Here is a 17,759-nt window from a genome sequence, read left to right as displayed (position 1 = left end):
AGTGAGTGAGTGAGTGAGTGAGTGAGTGAGTGAGTGAGTGAGTGAGTGAGTGAGTGAGTGAGTGAGTGAGTGAGTGAGTGAGTGAGTGAGATATTACGCTTTTAAAAATTCAGCCTAATACCTCTTTCAACTGAACTGCTCACAGCACGGATGTGGACCGTGTTGTCTGCAAACCAGGGCGTGGCTGATCGGTTGATCACCCACAAGAAGCGACTCCAAGAGTATGCGTAATATCCAGAGGCTTACGACAGTGTCAGCTTGTTGCCTTCCATGACATTCCGAGTCTGACTTGAGAAGCTTCTGACGACGTCCGCGTCCGGAAACAGTGCGTTAGGCTTCACACAACTGTCTTTTCGACCACAAGGGAGTCTGCGTCAAAGTTATCATCGATTTTGTTGTGTTAAAGTTTGTCTTAAGGTTTTCGGCATCGGCTTTACATAGTTCGATCCTGCGAAGAAGTATTGGTCACAGCAGTTAATAAAAATTCACCGCTTCCCCCTTAACCCTCTGTATAGCGCGGTATTAGTAATGTTGCGATTCACCGAAGTGTGAAAGGTACGGAAATATGTGTTAGTTTGCTTTAGAGATCCGAAACGTAATTCCTCAAGCCTAGTTTTCTTTAAACACCTGTCAACCTATCAACCTAAGGTCAATTCTGAGGACTGCGAACGCGCGCGGTGGGTGTTATGTATACGCATAGCGATATGCCAAAGTCAACAAACAAAAAACGACCGTAGTGTTGCCAATATGATGCAGATATCGCGTTCACGGAACGCATGGAGCCACTGCTTTGATTTCGACTATTTGCCGAGACAGGAAGTGGCCAAGGAGTTCTCGTGCATCACAGATGTTCCACTTCAGCCAGGTCGAAAAAACTATTGGTGTAAAGAAAAATATAACATGTTCCGCGAAGAAAAAGAAGAGAAACTTGCGGAAGTTGTCCTTTAGTGGTGAAGCTTGGTTAATGGTAACTTTGGACGCTGTGTGCTCGCAGGCAATTTTAACACGCCCGAATTTTAACCAGTGCGAGAGAGAAGATTTCGCTCTGTAGTCTTTGATATAGACTGCAGAGTGGAAATCTGCTTCAGATGACAACGATAAGGTACGATGGGGCACATGCATGCACACACACACACACGCACACACACACACACACACACACACACACACACACACACACACACACACACACACACACACACACACACACACACACACACACACACACACACACACACACACACACACACACACACACACACACACACACACACACACACTCGTGTACTATAGTACACATGCACCCACGTACACAAAGGCACGCATGCGCGATGGTGTTTTTGCAATGATCAGTCGTGTGCCCCGATCGAAGGACGAGGGTGCTTTCATAGCGTGCAGTGATATTGCAGCGCGTCAATGTTTTACGCGCTGTGGTCGCTTCCTGTGCCACGTAACAATATCATATTGACGTTTCGTGTCCCAAAAGGTGTTAAAAATATCACAACACACGGATATGGGTTTTATACAGCAGTCTATTTTTGGAACTGTAAATCTGCTGTCTTCTCCTCGCAAACGCGTCTCCACATGAAATGAAGCACATTCGTGCTCAATGTGAAGGTGAGTTCTGGGCTATGACAGCGGCGACTGTGCTCACAATGCGACACAGGTCGGCTATGTGGAGTGAGGCGAAGAACTCTGGGGTGAGCAGCTGGAAGAGCTCTTCCTTGGACACAGCAGGTGTGACTGTTTGTACTGCGCAATCGATTCTCGGAAGACCACGCTGGATCGAGCTGCTAGCGCGGCCTCTTGCCTCCACGTCTCTCTGTGGCGTGGTGTCACAGCGGTGGCTGGGAGGAGGATCCAGGACTACCGACGCTGCAGCGTGAAGCTCGGGCGGTGACAAGCAGGCTACCCCAGTTTCTTTGTCCACGGCCGTGGCTGTGTCGCCTCCTTCCTGCAAGATTCCAGAAATAGCGTGGTTTATATCTCTGCCAGGAGCTCTAAGCCGCTAAACACAGCGTCATTCTTTTAGCAGAAGCTCGTTCCGAAAGCTAGCGCTGGACTGTTTCTGCTCCTTGGAAATGGGATCCGTAACGCCAGTGCCATCACCAGAAAACCCGTAACGTGCACACCTCTCGACGGCTTCGTTACATTTAGATCGCGTTTCTGGTGCAGTATGAATGTGGTGTACGTGAGAATCATATAGGTAGTCCTTTTGACGCGTTTGCAGAAAATCCGTATAGATTTTGTGTTTATGCAGCGAGACTAATCAGAGTTTTTTTTTTTTTTTTTCCCGAGTTGAACCAAATATAGAAACCGAAATTAAGGTAAATTCGGTTTTGACGGAAATCCATACAGCTTACTTTTGCAAAACCTGTTAGAGCGAAAGGCACCCAGTAAAGCTTCGGAATTCTGCGAGCAATTCCTGTACCAAATAAAAACAAAATGACCTAGATCCTGTTGATGTACGGATCAAAATGCGCCAATATCGCCGGTAGTGTCATCTTGGGCCTCATAGGTAGGAGTGTTCCGAGCGCTATTTCATATATTCCTTCAGCCCTTTTTTCATTCATTGTCTGCCAATGATATCAGGAGATCAGCGAGAGATCTAAACCCTGAAGAAGACTGCGATAACGAAGAGATCCCTAGCTTCGTGACGGATGAAGCAATGATGCGCCTCCGATACGGCAAAAGTTAGTGATTGGTTGGGCAAATTGGCAGTGGCTTTCTCAGTTCAATATAAGCGAAATACACGAGGCAGACAGGAAACAATACTACTCGTTGCCTTGTTTTTGCGTTCTGTACGCGCCTACCATCTCGCTACTATTCACGAATTCAGAATGTCACAATGAAATAAAATAACCCTAGATCCCATACATTCTCATTAGTTTACATTCGCGCTGCTTAGTGCGAACAATAGAACAGAAAGCTGTGACGTCAGCGCTTGCTGCAAAAGCCAGCTCTCTTCTGTCTTTATTTACTTGCACTGAAACAAAAGAGTGCCGCTGATGGCGCACAATTTATTTTCTGAGTATTTTTCTTCTGCATTCTCAGCGTAATCATTTTTACCCTTTATTTTCACGCAGACATCTTAAACTCAGCTCTATAGATACCTTTACTAAAAACACACAAAAATATAGAGTTTCCCATTGAAGAAAGTAAAATCCAAAGTGGACTGGCTGATGTTGTTGAAATTATTTGCATAATTTTTTATGAAGTCACGGTGTTGAGATGCTGTAACCAATTTACGATCAAATAACAACTTGAACAGTGCTACAGCTTGTGCGGATAATAAACTTTAGCATTTTTCTCATTTCGCATTTTCATGGTTTTGGCTCATTTCGAAAAGCAAAACTGTTCACTTCGCATATCCTTTAACCATTCCTTAACTGGGAACACATTTGTTCGGTTTACCAGAACTTTTTCGTACGCTTCCTGCCGTTTTTCGCATGGTTTTTCGTATGCTTCCTAGCCTGTAATTCACGTAAATCCCGTGCGGTTAAACGTGAATATGTAAAAAGAAACGTCGTTCAAATAAGAATCATGCGCACTGCGCCTTACGAACAAAGGAAGTTCGAGCATGGGCGGGCGTACGCCGAGATCTCCCTGCCAATCGAAGAGAAAAGTTGCACGGGCGCAGGATGTAACTCTAGCAGTACTGAGCATTGGGGCAGGTTGGTTTGAATTGTTCTTCGAAAAATATAGCAGCGCAGAAAATATGGCGATAAAACACACACACACACACACACACACACACACACACACACACACACACACACACACACACACACACACACACACACACACACACACACACACACACACACACACACACACACACACACACACACACGCACGCACGCACGCACGCACGCACGCACGCACGCACACACACACACACACACACACACACACACACACACACACACACACACACACACACACACACACACACACACACACACACACACACACACACACACATACTTGTTTCGGAATCATGTTTTGCGCGCAGCAGGTCCTACAAACAAAAAGAAATAAAAAATTACGGCAGGTTTGTGTTTTCGGCTCTTCTGTTATAATATTACTCACCTCTTAAATGATCGACACGGCGACTAAACTACTTAACTAAGACTTTATGAACCGTTTCCACTAGATGGCCTTTTTTCTTCTTGAAGAGCATATCGTGGAAGATGTTCGAAATCACAAAGCAGCGGCTAAATGTTTTTTACTCAGCGGCCCGCAATGCAGGTCATGCGCTATGATTTGAAAGAGCGTTGCTGTGCTACAAAATAGACAAGGACTAATCAGCGTATACGCAGACTCGCAACAAATTTTATCGGGACCAACAGAAGGAATAAACCAACGAAGCACACGAACAAAAGTTCTTGCTCGAAATGCACCCAATATTAGGTCAGTGACAACTGGCGACATTGCGCCAGTTTCTCGGCATATATAACTCGGTCGGGTCTTCGCAGGAAAGCATTCGAGCCTTCTGAGACCGACATTCGTGTGTTAGCGCCAGGAACCCTACGCTATACGTCTCTTGGCGCAGTAAGAGCCCATCTGGTTTAGCGCAAAGCCATTAAATGTAACTCAAGCACTTGCAGCTCTCCACTAAACATGAGAGCATATGCAATTCTAATGGACGTCGTGGATCAAGTGTTGTTGATCCCACTGGTCAGGCGTTGCACTTCTCGTCCGGGCTGCAAAGTAACCGGAGTTCATGCGGTCGGTGGTTTCCGTATCTCGCCGGGCGCCTACCTGATGGGAACGTGCGATCACTCGGGGCGTTTGTCACGTTGGTGCGACGTGGCGCCAAGTGTAAGCACAATGAGCGTTTGTTTGAACAGCGTGCCTCGTCGGCGAGTGTGGAAGGGCCGGCCGAAGTGCTGTGTACGAAGGCGTGGGGGCGACGACGTTCCGAAGGCTGGCTCCTTCTGACGAGCGACACTGCCCGGCCTTGCTGGCGGCGTAAACGAGCTGCTGTCGCCACGCGACGTCTGGCAAAACCATTTCCCCACCGGTCCCTGTCCGGTCGGCCATTGTTCGGCCGTGCGGCACTGGCCACTGGCTTTCCTGGGGAAGCACTACCGCAGTGTTTTTTTTTTTTTTTTTTCTCACCGCCTTCAGGGCGGGAGCACCCGATCTGACCGAAGAGTGCAGGAGATGTGCACTGCTCAAGTCACGGATTCGTGAAACGCCGTCTCGGACGGCCAGGAGGGGAAAGAAGCCAGACTCGAGCTTTTCGTACTCTTCGTATTGTTGAGGGGCGCGTTCTTAGTGAGGTATATCGCCTGTGTTTGTAACGGAAGGAAATGCACCCCTCGACTGCCAACTGTGGCGACGGTCGCATGTGTCTCCGTTTAGGCCACCTCGTCCTTGAAAACACCCTTCACCGCTTGTCGCAGAAACGGTAAAGACTATTCGCCAGAGCGAATCCGTGGCTTCCACTGTTTGTTGCGGGCGGCTCACTGAAGCCAATTTCTCGGGGTTTCTAGAGGTATACCGACTCAGAAAGACTGATAATTTTAACGTCCAGCAATATGTTTAAAGCTTAGGCTAATGAAATTCTCTCTCACTGAACTGATGCTATTTATTACTATCTACATGAACTACGATTTAATGGGCGAAGAAAAAGAAGAACCTAACACTCCGAATTTACGTCAACTTCACTAAAGCGTTCGATCTTCTCAATCGCGACATATTATTCCTTAATTTCGAACGATATGGAGTTTGCGCTCCCTCTTTCAATTTATTTCGGTCATGACTAGCAGAACGTCAACAGGCAACGCTTGTTGACGGGAACAGACTCAGTCTTCAACCTCGTTGTGGCATTCCTCGGATGCTTCCTCTTTAATGTTTACATTAATTATATAATCAATATGACACAATTATATAATCAATATAACACAATATACCACGGGTAAGCAAGCATTGCAGTTCTTAATATCACATAAACTTAATGAAGTCAAAAAAGGGAAAATAACATTTATTCTTTATCTCGTCAAGATTTGAAGTTTCACTTCGTTAACAGAGATGAGTACATCATATATGCTGACTATAGTAGTTTCTTCCTTAGTGGCCTATCTCCGGAAGACCTACTCCATAATGCCGATACTGTTCTTCCATCACTCAATGAATGGTCCAAATCGCATGGCTTAAAAAAACCTTATGTGATTGTACTTCGTAGAGTTAATTTTTTGATCCCTACAACAACCCATTTCCTACTTGGCAGTGATTAGGCTGAAATTGTTCTAACTGTAAAGAAGAAGGTGACCTGGCGCCAGCGCCCTGCACGAGACGCGAGCACTAGCTGTTCGAGCCAGGATCTGCAAGCGCCTACCTTGACGTAACCCTAGCAAGCGAGCTAGCTCTACAATAAAGCTCGTTATTATCTTGGTGGAGGTGCGGGGTATAACGAGCTTTAAATGTTTTGGTGTCGTTGTTGACGCATGTATGCGACAGAACGGTTTTTTTGTCAAGGTGTCGATACGAATTTTCCTCTCGTTTAAAAATGTTACGTTATCACACAATCGCACAATCATATCTGTACTACTGCCATCTAGTATGGTCAACAACGCCAAAACGTAACCTTAACAAATTACTAGTTATGCAAAACAAAAAGGGGGGAGGGGAATTGGGTTCGTTACTGGAGCTGGTTACACTGAGCACTCGCGAAGACTTTTCCTTCAATACCAAATTTTACTTGTTGATTGCCTGCATAGATATCCTTTTCTGTACTGTCTAAAATTTCCTCAGCCTAGAATCCCGAATTTTCTCAGTTCTCTCGTCCAACTAACGCCTAAACCTGGAAGCATAACATGAGACACCGATAAATGGGCTCTTCCACGCATTCGAACTAATTATGCTAAGCAAGCATTGCAGTTCTTAACGTCGCGTATACTTAATGAAGTCAAAAAAGGGAAAATAACATTTATTCTTTATCTCGTCAATATTTGAAGTTTCACTTCGTTAACAGAGATGAGTAGCTTTTCTGTTGTACAGTCAAGAATTTTCTTTTTAACCTTTATATTATATCGACATTTCGCTTCTGTAAATAATAATAATTGGTTCGTAGGAAGGGAAAGGCGCAGTAACTGTCACACTTGTTTCTGTGGACACCTGAACCACGCCGTAAGGGAAGGGAGGAAAGTCGGAGTTAAAGTGGAAAGAGAGAAAGAGGAGCCGTAGTGGAGGGCTACGGAGTAATTTCGACCACCTGGGGATCTTTAACGTGCGCTGACATCGCACAGCACACGGACGCCTCTTCGTTTCGCCTCTATCGAAACGCAAACGCCGAAGTCGGGTTCGAACCCGGGTACTCCGGCACAGTAGTCGGGCGTCTTACCACTGCACCACTTCGGCGGGGTTTCGCTTCTGTATGCTCTCAGATTTTGTGGAGAAATTCGAACAGACTATTCTATGGTATATTTTCGATGCATACAGTTGTGTGTGTGTAATCGCACTCCCTCTGAGCTGCTTTAGTTTTATTCTCCCACGGGTATCTATTGGTATTTTTTGTTTGCAGGGCACTCTCACGCTGCTTAATTATAGCTTTTAGTCTGAAATCCACCACTACGGAAAGTATTTAAAGAGTAAATAAAAAAAAAAGCTGATGACTGAACAGGTATAAGAATGCGGCCATCGTAAAGGCATCGGGTGTGTGAATTAAACCTGCAGGTAAAGCTTAAGAGGCCTTTTTTAGGGTAGGATTTGCAACGGTAACACGATCACCGATTAGCCCCGGCGGGTTTCAGTCTCCTGTGTGAGGCTCATGATGGCGTCATCTACAGCGAGATAAATGGAAGGGGGGGGGGGGGGGGTACAGACTGTGTGGACGACCTCCGCTCGTCTTCGGTAGCAAAAGGGTCCGCAACTGCGCACTCTGCGCGGTGTCATCCTTTGATGTCAAACTTTACGGCGGCCCTAAAACACTCTCCCTGGCCCATTCCTGTGTGTCTGCCAATCGTACGTCACCATTCGTACCTTCGCCTGTGGCGGGACTGCTTGTGTAGCGTCAGGGAAAGCGTGCATGCCCTCTTGGCTGATTTACTTTTTTTTTTTTGAGGTAACGAGAACGCTGTTAGATGGAATAAAAAGAAAGGAATGGAGGGAAGAAAGCACAAAGGAATGACTGGGAGGAGGGGGGAGTGAAAAAATAAAAGAGGAAAGAGAGAAGGTAGCTGCGTAAGAAAGGAAAGATGATGAAAAAGGACGAGAACGGATGCATTAATGACCTAGTGCTCGACTGCATTGTTTTCGTAGCACCATGGAGGGGGCGCGATAGAAGTGGGTTGCGCAGAACATGCCACATTTTTTTTTTTTTTTATCCGAATGCTTGCCATGTTGTATAGGACGAGGTTGTCTATAAGTTAAAGTAGGTCGTGGAGCCCATTACTTTTCATAAACTGGGGCAGGCTCCTACTCTTAACGTTATGAGTGAATGTACGTACTACTAGTTTTTTGTTTTTCAACTTTTTTATTTTTGACAATGTGTACTCCACGAATGCTCTCTTTCCACATAGAACCTCGCCGAGCTAGGTGGCTCAGCTGTCAAGGCTCTCAACTGCTGATTCCAAGGACGCGGGTTCGACAGGGCTCTCGGCAGCCGCTTTATGATGGAGGCGAAAAGCAAGGCGCCCGGGTACTGTGCGCGGTTGAAATTATCCAGAGCTCTCCACTACGGCATCCCTCATAGCCTGAGTCGCTTTGGGACGTTAAAACACCGTAAAAGAAACCATCTTTCCACGTAGAATAGAGTAAGCCAATGGCGGCATTTTCATCCACACAAGTCATCACATCAGAGGAGAAATCAGGCAAAATAGGTGAAGAATGACATCCACGATAGAGCTGACAACACGGTATAGTTTTCAACGGTTAAGGTTTCTTTCAGGAGCCGGATGAAATTTTCCAGGATGAGCAGGCACAAGGAACTTTTTCCTTTCTTGCTGCTTTACATGCAACCCTGTTACTTCCACACACTCTCTACGAGTGCATACCCTTTCGTACACCGTGGTGCGCCATAAGATGTTTGGGGTGGATTGCGAAAAAAAAAAAAAAGAAAAAAAAGAAGGTGGTTATCCAATGCTTTCGCAGGCCGCGCCATTGAGACCACTACAACCTGCCTTCCTTCTTCTCTCTTTCTGTATCAACCGGTGATTTCTTCTATCAAGTGCGGGGGACCCCATAAACGTGTTATGACGAATTCCAATTCGGCGAGCCGGGACGTTTTCTTGCTCCACCGAGCCGAACAGCCGTTTGAATGAGCGATTTGGATTCAGATTCCGAGTTCTCATCGGACCGCCACCGTATACGTTCCCTAGACTCCCTAGATAAATTGCTTCCCCGTGGATCTGGAGACCGCTCCGAATCGCAGATTGGAATTCGCCATCAGATTCTAGCAGTTATTCGCTCAGTACTCACCATGTTCCTAAATGCCGGTGTCTTGTATCTTCAAAGCACACTGCTTGTGAAGCAAGTCTCACGTTGCGCACACGAATCTGCACCTGCACCCTTCACGCAGTCTATCGGCGAGGCGCCTCTCGCCGCCGGTTTCTTTCCCTTGCATGCCAAGGGCACAAGTCCTTTGAAAGCGCCAGCGTTTCTCCGCTGCTGCTTTGTCATCGCAAACGAAGGTTTGGCGGCCATTTCGCGCTTGTTCTCCGTCTCCGCCGCTGTCAAATCATCATGACGTCGTGCCTATACTGCGGCCCAGAGCGACCGTGCCACTGAAAAAGCAAACATTTTGATAGGACAGCGCGATCGTCATTATCGGGCCAATATTTGGCAACGTAGCGGACAAGCAGGATACTGCAGGGAAAACCGGGGGATCGCGATACTCTGCATGCGTTCACAGCGCATAACGGCTGGTCCGACTCGACGGAATGATCAAAAAAGTTATCCGAAATGTGCTGAGTTTGTGACTGGTATAACGAGAGAAGGGTGAAATGACCATCTCCGTGGACACGCTCATACGGCTAGAAAGAAGAAATAATTTGTAGTAAGTGCGCAAAAGGATATTGATATCTATCATTTTCTTTTTAGAAACCAATATATCAGGTTTCTAGGTTCTCAGGGGATATCTGCTTACACTGAGACAGGACATAAATCGAAGTTGACCTCCACAGAAAGGGTACCGCGTTTTCATCACGAAAAGAATACACTCGCCGAAAACGAGGCGTTTATATAAACCTTAAATTATCCTAAAACGAATTGCCGCTAACACCGGCCGATTAGCAAGTAAACTGCGTGCATCGACACCGATTTTTATACGGATCGTCGAGGTCATGGCGCCATTCACTTCAAGAGAGTGACAGCTAGACTTTCTACTGCATACGTCACGAGTTTGAAAAGAATGGCGGAAAGAAATAAGAATTCAATATAGCAAATATTGCAACAAAGAAAAAAAAATTAAAGAGCACTGCAGAATCTGCATTGGAGTAATGCGAAAGCACGGATGCTGCTGTTGGTTGCTTCTGGTTGCTTCTAGTTGCTTAATTCAATTCTTCTTTACCCATTTTAGTCTTTGGTACTTTCAAATTGCGCGCCAATCCCTTCCTATGCTCTTTTTCGGCTCTACTTCCGGTTGCGTGACGTCACGTCCTTGACGTCACATTAATTCACTTCTTGTTTACCCATTTTAGTCTTCGGAACTTTCAAATTGCGCGCCAATCCCTTGCGATGCCCTTTTTTGGTTCTACTTCCGGGTGCGTGACGTCACATCCTTGACGTCACCCTAATTGACTGCTTTAATTAACTACTTTAGTATTTGGTACTTTCAAATTGCGCGCCAATCCCTTCCTATGCCTTTTTTTGGCGCGACTCGGGTTGCGTGACGTCACATCCTTGGCGTTACCTTAATTGACTGATTTAATTAACTATTTTAGTATTTGATACATTCAAATGTGGCGCCAAGCCTTTGGCTAATGCGACCATTGTCGCCTTTACTTTTACATTTTTGCCTATATTTAATTACCTAATTACTTACTGGTCTAATTATTTTTCTGGACACAACATTACGTCACCCTCTATTGATTGACACCACTCATTAACCTCTACCACTTCTCAATTACAACTGCTGCGGACACGATTTTTCGGACGCGGCCTGCGGACAGAAATCTGTGAACATAGCGAAGTAATGCTCTCGAATTAAAAATAAGTATCAGTTGCAGGTGGATAAATGTTAGCACTCCCCCAAAAAAGCCAGTGAATGAATTGTTACTTAGAAAGTCAATTGGATGGTGTTCTCAGTGTCCCCATCGAATAAGCACACGAAAAACTGCCTTCCCTTTTTTGATCGCAGCTCATTCTGTCCTTCGCTTCAAGAGGGATGCAGTAAAGGAATATGGTTTGGTTTAGTTTGGTTTGTGGTTATGAGAGACGCAGTACTGGAGGGCTCCGGAAATTTCGCCTACCTTGGGTCCTTTAACGTGCACTGACATCGCACACCACACGGGTGCCTCGAGTTTCGCCTCCATCGAAAACCGGCCGTCGAGGCCGGGATTCGATCCCGCATCCTTGGACACAGTAGTCGAGCGCCCTAACCCCTGCGCCACCACGGCGGGACTCAAAGAGGATGGGGCACTTAAATCTATAACTGCCTCTCCCGGCCCCGCTTGTGCTCCGGACCGTACTCCGCGATGACCATTTTCAGCTACATATGACACTCGGTGCGCACCTTCCATGTGGAGAGACCCAACCAAAAGTGGCTGAAGAAATACGAGTACAGGTGCGCTTCCCGTCAAAGTTAGTCCGAGTGACGTCACATTATTGTCGAGTGAATCAACGGAAGTTGCAGAACAAAAACACGCTCCCGAATGTTTCCCTTGAAACAGTTGAACGGCCTCCCTTCTGCGAACCATAAAAATGCTCCCACGTTAGCCGCGTCGGCGAGAAGGGCGATTGCACAGGGCGTCTGCGGCCGCAAGAGCGTTTCGACGCCGCTTCAAGGCCCAATCGGGACCTGCACGCGCTCCATCAGACGCGCCGGACGCCTTGCGGTCTACGCAACGGGCCGCTAGAAACAGGGTGAGCCCATCGAAGACATCCATTGCTAGAGTATAGATCATCGCGCCGGCGCGTCACATGAAAGTCGGACGCCTGAAAACGTGCACTGCTGCTGGACAGCTTCGGTGCCCAGCCACATGTGGGTGAACAGGACTGGGCTCACTCCTTTTGATTCGGCCCGGCAAAAATTAACGGAACGCCATGTTCTGCTCATCGTAAACGCTCAATAACGCCGACACCATACTGAGGCAGGTTTCACAGGTGGCACGATCAAAGAGCCGCCTCGGTGAAAGCTCCGCTGAAGATGACCTTTCAGAGCAGACGCTGACCAGACTTCACTCGGCAGCAGTGCCTGCCTACGGGAGCCTCCGACTTCCGGGTGCGTCGCTCAGAACAGTGCAAAGCTATGGGCGCTTATCTTCAAAGGTATCGAAAATAAATATAGACACGGCTCGACGATGCGTTGCGGTACGCCGGCGCTCGTAAAAGAGTTTAGTAAACCATGACCAAGAACCCTGTTTTTATTCACCGTTGTCGGCTTCATAACACCTCGGCGAACACTGGCAGAAGAAAGAATTGCAGCGTCAGCAAGAGTTTCGGTGTTAGGGGCCTGCGGGGTGTGAGCCATCCTAGAGTCTGCTTCTGCTGACTCGCCACTATTTGCTGCGCTACACGTTTGCCCCATGCTTGCAAACAACTATCAAATATCCACTCAGGCTCAACTCCTGCGAGATCTAGAACGATGCCTCAAAATTACGCCGGCATTTGTCGTTGTCGACCGTACGTGGAAGTTGCCTGCTGCTTGCAATGTGGAGTTTTTAAGTGTCAAAGGGTCATTTCTTGTCCGATCTGGAAAGCCCCGCTGAAGTGTGGTTCGCCCAGGAAAACAGTTTTCACTGCACCAGAACCGCCGAAGTTCAAACGCAAACGGTAAGAAATCCATTGACACAGCAAACCAAGGCAACGATACCGCGAGAAAAACACCATGGTGCCCAGATGTTGAAGTTCGTATACAACCGAAGGTCAGTGGCGAAAATATACGCTGCGTGTTTTAACCACGCAGCGCGAACAGCGTTTCCATACTAATTTGCAGGCCGTTCTCTTTGTTCCGTATATTTGATCACAACACACCGTCGGAGTATCAAGAAAGAAAGTTGTTCCGTGAAAGATAGTTTTGCATAAATATTTTCGATCTTCTCGGTCACTGTCTTTGCTAGACGTAGAGGGTAATAGAACTTGCGGCAAATTTACAGTATGTCATGGACGGCCGGAGGACGTCATTCCGTTCTCCGCTTCATGTAATCGCTTAAAGAGCTTATACGACCTCGTTCGTTTACGCACCGCATGGAAACGTGTCAAAAACGAAGACTCTCCAACTTTCACTGAGGCTAGAACTCACCAGTAAGTCATCGTCTTACCTTAAGTAATAGGCGCTCCATATTTTCTTGCCGCAGGCAGCACTCGATGCTCCTCGAAAGATCTGTCTGCTTCCTAACCCTGTTTTCCAGACTGAACGAGGCCGAACCAAGCAGCTGCTTTCAAGAATTTGGGTTGGAGAATAAAAACTATTTATGAAGCCCTTCTTTATATGGCGCGTGAGTTGCGTTCGTGCGCCTTTAGCTTTTCTCTCTGCGTCTTGACATACACACAAGCGTTCGCACTCTGCCAAGCGGGGGCGCAGCTGCCAAAAGCACTGACACACTGTGAGTGTTGCGTCATACCTGCAGCAGGCATGGCGCGCCATCGTCCAGGGGCCCCATCCTCGAAAGTATTTCTGATTGGCTCTGAAAAGAGTCACGTGCTTCAAACTTGTGGCTCGAAACCGTCAGTTGCAAGCACTTTTTGCGGTTACGTCAAAATAACGTAGCCGTGAAAATTGATTCTAACCGGAGGTATCCTTGTTGCCTGAATGACAAATACGGATGATTTTGGAGGGGAAAAAAATGTTACTGATGGCGGTTTGGAGAACACTTACGCTCTATTCCGTTTCATGCATACTGGGAAGGAGCGGATGCTCAAATTTGATTGGCTGGAGTTATGTCACGTGAAACGCGTGATACGCAAGCACATTTAAATAACCTCAAATTTACGCGCAATGACGTAATTTAGGTGCCGCCATTACCGAAAATGCTGACGTTTTGCCGCCATAATTTCGCAGAGCGGCGAGGTACCCGAATTATGCTAATGAGATGATGGCGACAGGCAAGCTGATTTACGCAGCCGTTAGCTCACCGTAGTTTCTTAGCTTGTTATTTGAAGTAAAAAGATAACTTTAAAAACACCTTGTTAGTATTTTTAAACGCAATGAAAGGGCAAAATATGAGCGCGTATGAAATAAAGGACGCTTGAGACCGTCTGAAGCGTGTGGCCGCGTGACGGCGCCAACTGCTTTCTTATCTCAAACCCCTTCTTCCCACTGTAAGGAATCATTGGTCTGCACGGTTAAGGTAACCCGGCAATGGCGGCGGCTGTGGAGGACGACGGCGCGCTTGCGAGTGGTCTTCGTGGCGTTCGTCGTCTGCAAGTGATGATCGAGGTTTTGCTGCAGCACAGCAATGCTGTCAAATTGTCTTAAGATAGCTCGTCAGTACAGTCATCTGACGAGGTCTGTTTAGTGTGGTGGCTTTGCAAGCTCCGAGGCAAGAATCACCCCGTGATCGGAGCTCGTAGTGCTGTTGAGCTGCAAGTGTTTCAGGTGTGATCGCCAGCGGTGAACGCCTCTGAACTGACCGTCTTTGTGTGCGTGGTGGTTGAATTGGTACGAAAGGTATTCGTGCGGCCGAGCAACGAGCTCCCGGAATGTGTCGGGCTTCTCGATGGGTGTCGACCAGCAAGGCAACGCAGTCAATCCGCTGGAAATGATGCAACACGTCGAGCATCACTGAGGTAAGGGCAACAGGAAAACCTGCAAAGGGGACTGACTGTTCATACAGCGTCATTCGCATTCATGTTGTACGCAGGCGGGAAAAGACTGAAGATTAAAGGAGTAGTTACAGGACGCATGCGGCGAATCCGACAATTTTAATCAGCATTTTACGTTGCTTTTTGCTGCCTATTTCTATGGCGCATTATAATTTTCTTCAACTTCTCTATACTGCACGAACTTCAAAAAAAAAAAAAAAAAAAAGCAGTGTACTCGTAGTTGTCACGATTTCTTGGTTTGTGGTTTCGATGACTGGGTTGGGGGGGGGGGGGGGGGGAGAAAAATCGCCTGATACAAGTCGTTCCTTTAACTACAAGAAAAAAGTTAACACTAACCGTCAGTCTACAATGTCCGCCACTAAGCCGTCTGTGCCTGTTACGGAAATTGTTCACTTAGGTGATTGGTTTTGCATTGACCATTTCTTGCATTCATAGTTTAAACTTTACAGCAGCTGGGCTTGCAGCTTTGATGATTTTGAATGTTCCTGAGTCCTGTGTCATGCTTGTCTGAAATTTTATTTGCATATAATTTGGGCACTAAACAATGTGTTAATTTGCAGGTAATCGTGTGGACCTTATGCAGCCCTTGCAGCACTCGCAACCTGAGTCATCATGTGGTGAGAAGTCCTGGGGCCATATTCAACATCATTAACCTCTCTGCTAGGCTTGTACAATCTGGGAGGTCACGCCTTGTCCCTGGACACCCACATCAGATGCGAAGTGCTATGCAGTATGGACAGAAGATCTTTTTAAAGATCAATACAGCTTGTAGTGGGTGACAGATCACATGACATTGACACCACCTGCAAATGGTGATCGCAGCAGGAACATCAAGAAGTACAAGGAAGAGGACATGCAATTTTTGTATTAACTTGGACAGGAATAACTTGATCACCTGCACTTGGGATCTGCATTCCCTGTCATGATATTGATATATGCCACAATTGATCAATGTGCACATTCTTACTTCTTCATGTTTGATTGCGTACCGCTGAGAAGCCGTCGAAGTCCTAATTGTTCCTCTGGTTTTGGGATATAATCATATTTTTGATGTAAATTTTGTTGATAGTATGTGCAAGAACCAAGTTCAGCTTTCTTTGGTGCAATATGTTTTGTCTACCATCTGTAGACATCCTGAGTGTAGTCTTCTACAAGTGCTGTGGCCCTCGTTAAGAGCTGCCATTCTTTGTCATATACTTTGCTTTTGTGTGTTCTACTTGAACTCAGTGTGCATTTTATTAGGTGCTTCATGTCAATGAAACACAGGAAGGTACAAAAACATTCTCCTGCTACCTCCAGAAGGGCCACTCTGAGTAGGACGTGCATGCACCAATACTTCACAATTCACTTTGGTGTTTGTGGCAAGCAGGCAGCCTGCAGTTTACTACTTCAGTGAGAATATTTAACATGCAGGCACCCTGGTGGATGTGTCTGCAGTCATTTACCATAGCAGAGTCCATTCCTTTACACCTATCTTGTGTGCTGCTATGGTGAAATGTGAGGTGCCCACTGTGGTTTTCCACAAACTGCAGAGTGAAGCGAGCTGGGCTTCTTTGTATTTGGTTGCCTTTGTGCTTGTTTTCTATTGCTTCTTTCATATGATGCATCTAGTTAAATAGCAATCAACTAGTTTTCTCAAGGAAAATTTGTGCATCTATTTGGTGGTCATTGTCTTTCATTGTTCTATGTACGAAAGATGAGACCCCCACCAACTTATCAACCCATTTTGGCGATGTTAGATTCCGCTTTTGCAAAATTTGCCATTTTCACTTTGCTTCACTGCAATTACTGGTACTGTTTGGTGATTTTAAGCAAGATCCCAGATAACCTGTTTAAGTGTGGCTCGGCTATCAATGAACATGTTTGTATCCTTCAGTTTTTTTACAAAGGCAACTATTGACTTCTCTGTTTTGTTACTAGGTAATATTGATATACATGTGCACCCACTGGCAAAAGTTCTTGAAGGTGGCTCTGCAGGGGAAAGAAGGCATTCATTTGTGTACGAGACAAATTGCTTGACATTTTATGTTACACTATGTAACCCATAGTCACAATAAGGATGCACAAGCACAGGAATGAAATAAAATTTTTTGATAAGAGATCCGTCATACATTTTTGACTGCAGCTCTAGAAAATGTTTCACTCCTTTTATGCATTGCAACATATCTTGTTCCATAAAATATCTCCCTCCATGATAGCACCATGTGCAGGCCTTCCATACCCCTGTTATGGGGTCTACTATCTGGTCCAGTTGCTTCTTGACACATTGCTGCTGTTGCCACATGCCCTCCGGCACTCACATTATTATTGAAAGAGGGTTGGTAAAGCTTACTTATTCATGCTCGAAGCCGCTGGAACATGGCTTCATCACTCGAGATGTTTATCGAATGATTGCAGCTATGTATAACTGCTTCATCAGTTTTTTTTTCTGTTAGTTGCTTTTGTAGCCTTATAATGATTGTTCTTTGTCAGCTTTAAATTGAGAATTTTAAGGAAGGGACATAAATTTTATGCCTATCACTTTCATTTCATTTATGCAGAAACAAACGCTTTCAAGGACGCAGCTTTTCGGTGGAGGCGAAAAGCAAGGCGCTCGTGTGCTGTGCGATGTCAGTGCACGTTAAAGAACCCCAGGTGGTCGAAATTTCCGGAGGCCTCCACTACGGCGTCTCTCATAGCCTAAGTTGCTTTGGGACGTTAAACCCCACAAAACCAACCAACCAACCAACTTTTGTTTTATCATCACTTTTCAACATTTTGTATCATTGTGCTAGTACTAAGTTGTATAACGATTCGCTCTCATTAGTGACAGCTGCACTGGTGTCATT

At 46.2% G+C, this 17,759-nt stretch overlaps 1 protein-coding gene across 2 annotated transcripts; it reads right to left on the bottom strand.

Moving 5' to 3' along the window:
• Positions 1 to 1,514: 1,514 nt before the first annotated feature.
• On the bottom strand, positions 1,515 to 13,756 carry LOC146206166 (uncharacterized). 2 transcript variants are annotated; one of them, XM_084586996.1, is made up of 2 exons: positions 13,428 to 13,756; positions 1,515 to 1,954 (listed from the first exon to the last, which is right to left on the bottom strand). In XM_084586996.1, exons 1-2 carry the CDS (start codon positions 13,446 to 13,448, stop codon positions 1,607 to 1,609), a joined length of 369 nt encoding a protein of 122 aa, XP_084443122.1. In that variant the 5' UTR covers positions 13,449 to 13,756; the 3' UTR covers positions 1,515 to 1,606. The 2 variants fall into 2 exon arrangements, with proteins under 2 accessions (XP_084443122.1, XP_084443124.1); XM_084586998.1 differs by lacking the exon at positions 13,428 to 13,756 and adding an exon at positions 9,427 to 9,599.
• Between the last annotated feature and the right edge of the window lie 4,003 nt (positions 13,757 to 17,759).

This window comes from Amblyomma maculatum, chromosome 1 (genome assembly GCF_055883805.1).
Source record: "Amblyomma maculatum isolate TAMU_Amacu chromosome 1, ASM5588380v1, whole genome shotgun sequence".
Taxonomy (NCBI): Eukaryota; Metazoa; Arthropoda; class Arachnida; order Ixodida; family Ixodidae; genus Amblyomma; species Amblyomma maculatum.
The sequence above is the reverse complement of the archived record's forward strand: the minus strand, read 5'-3'. Positions and strand labels throughout refer to the sequence as shown.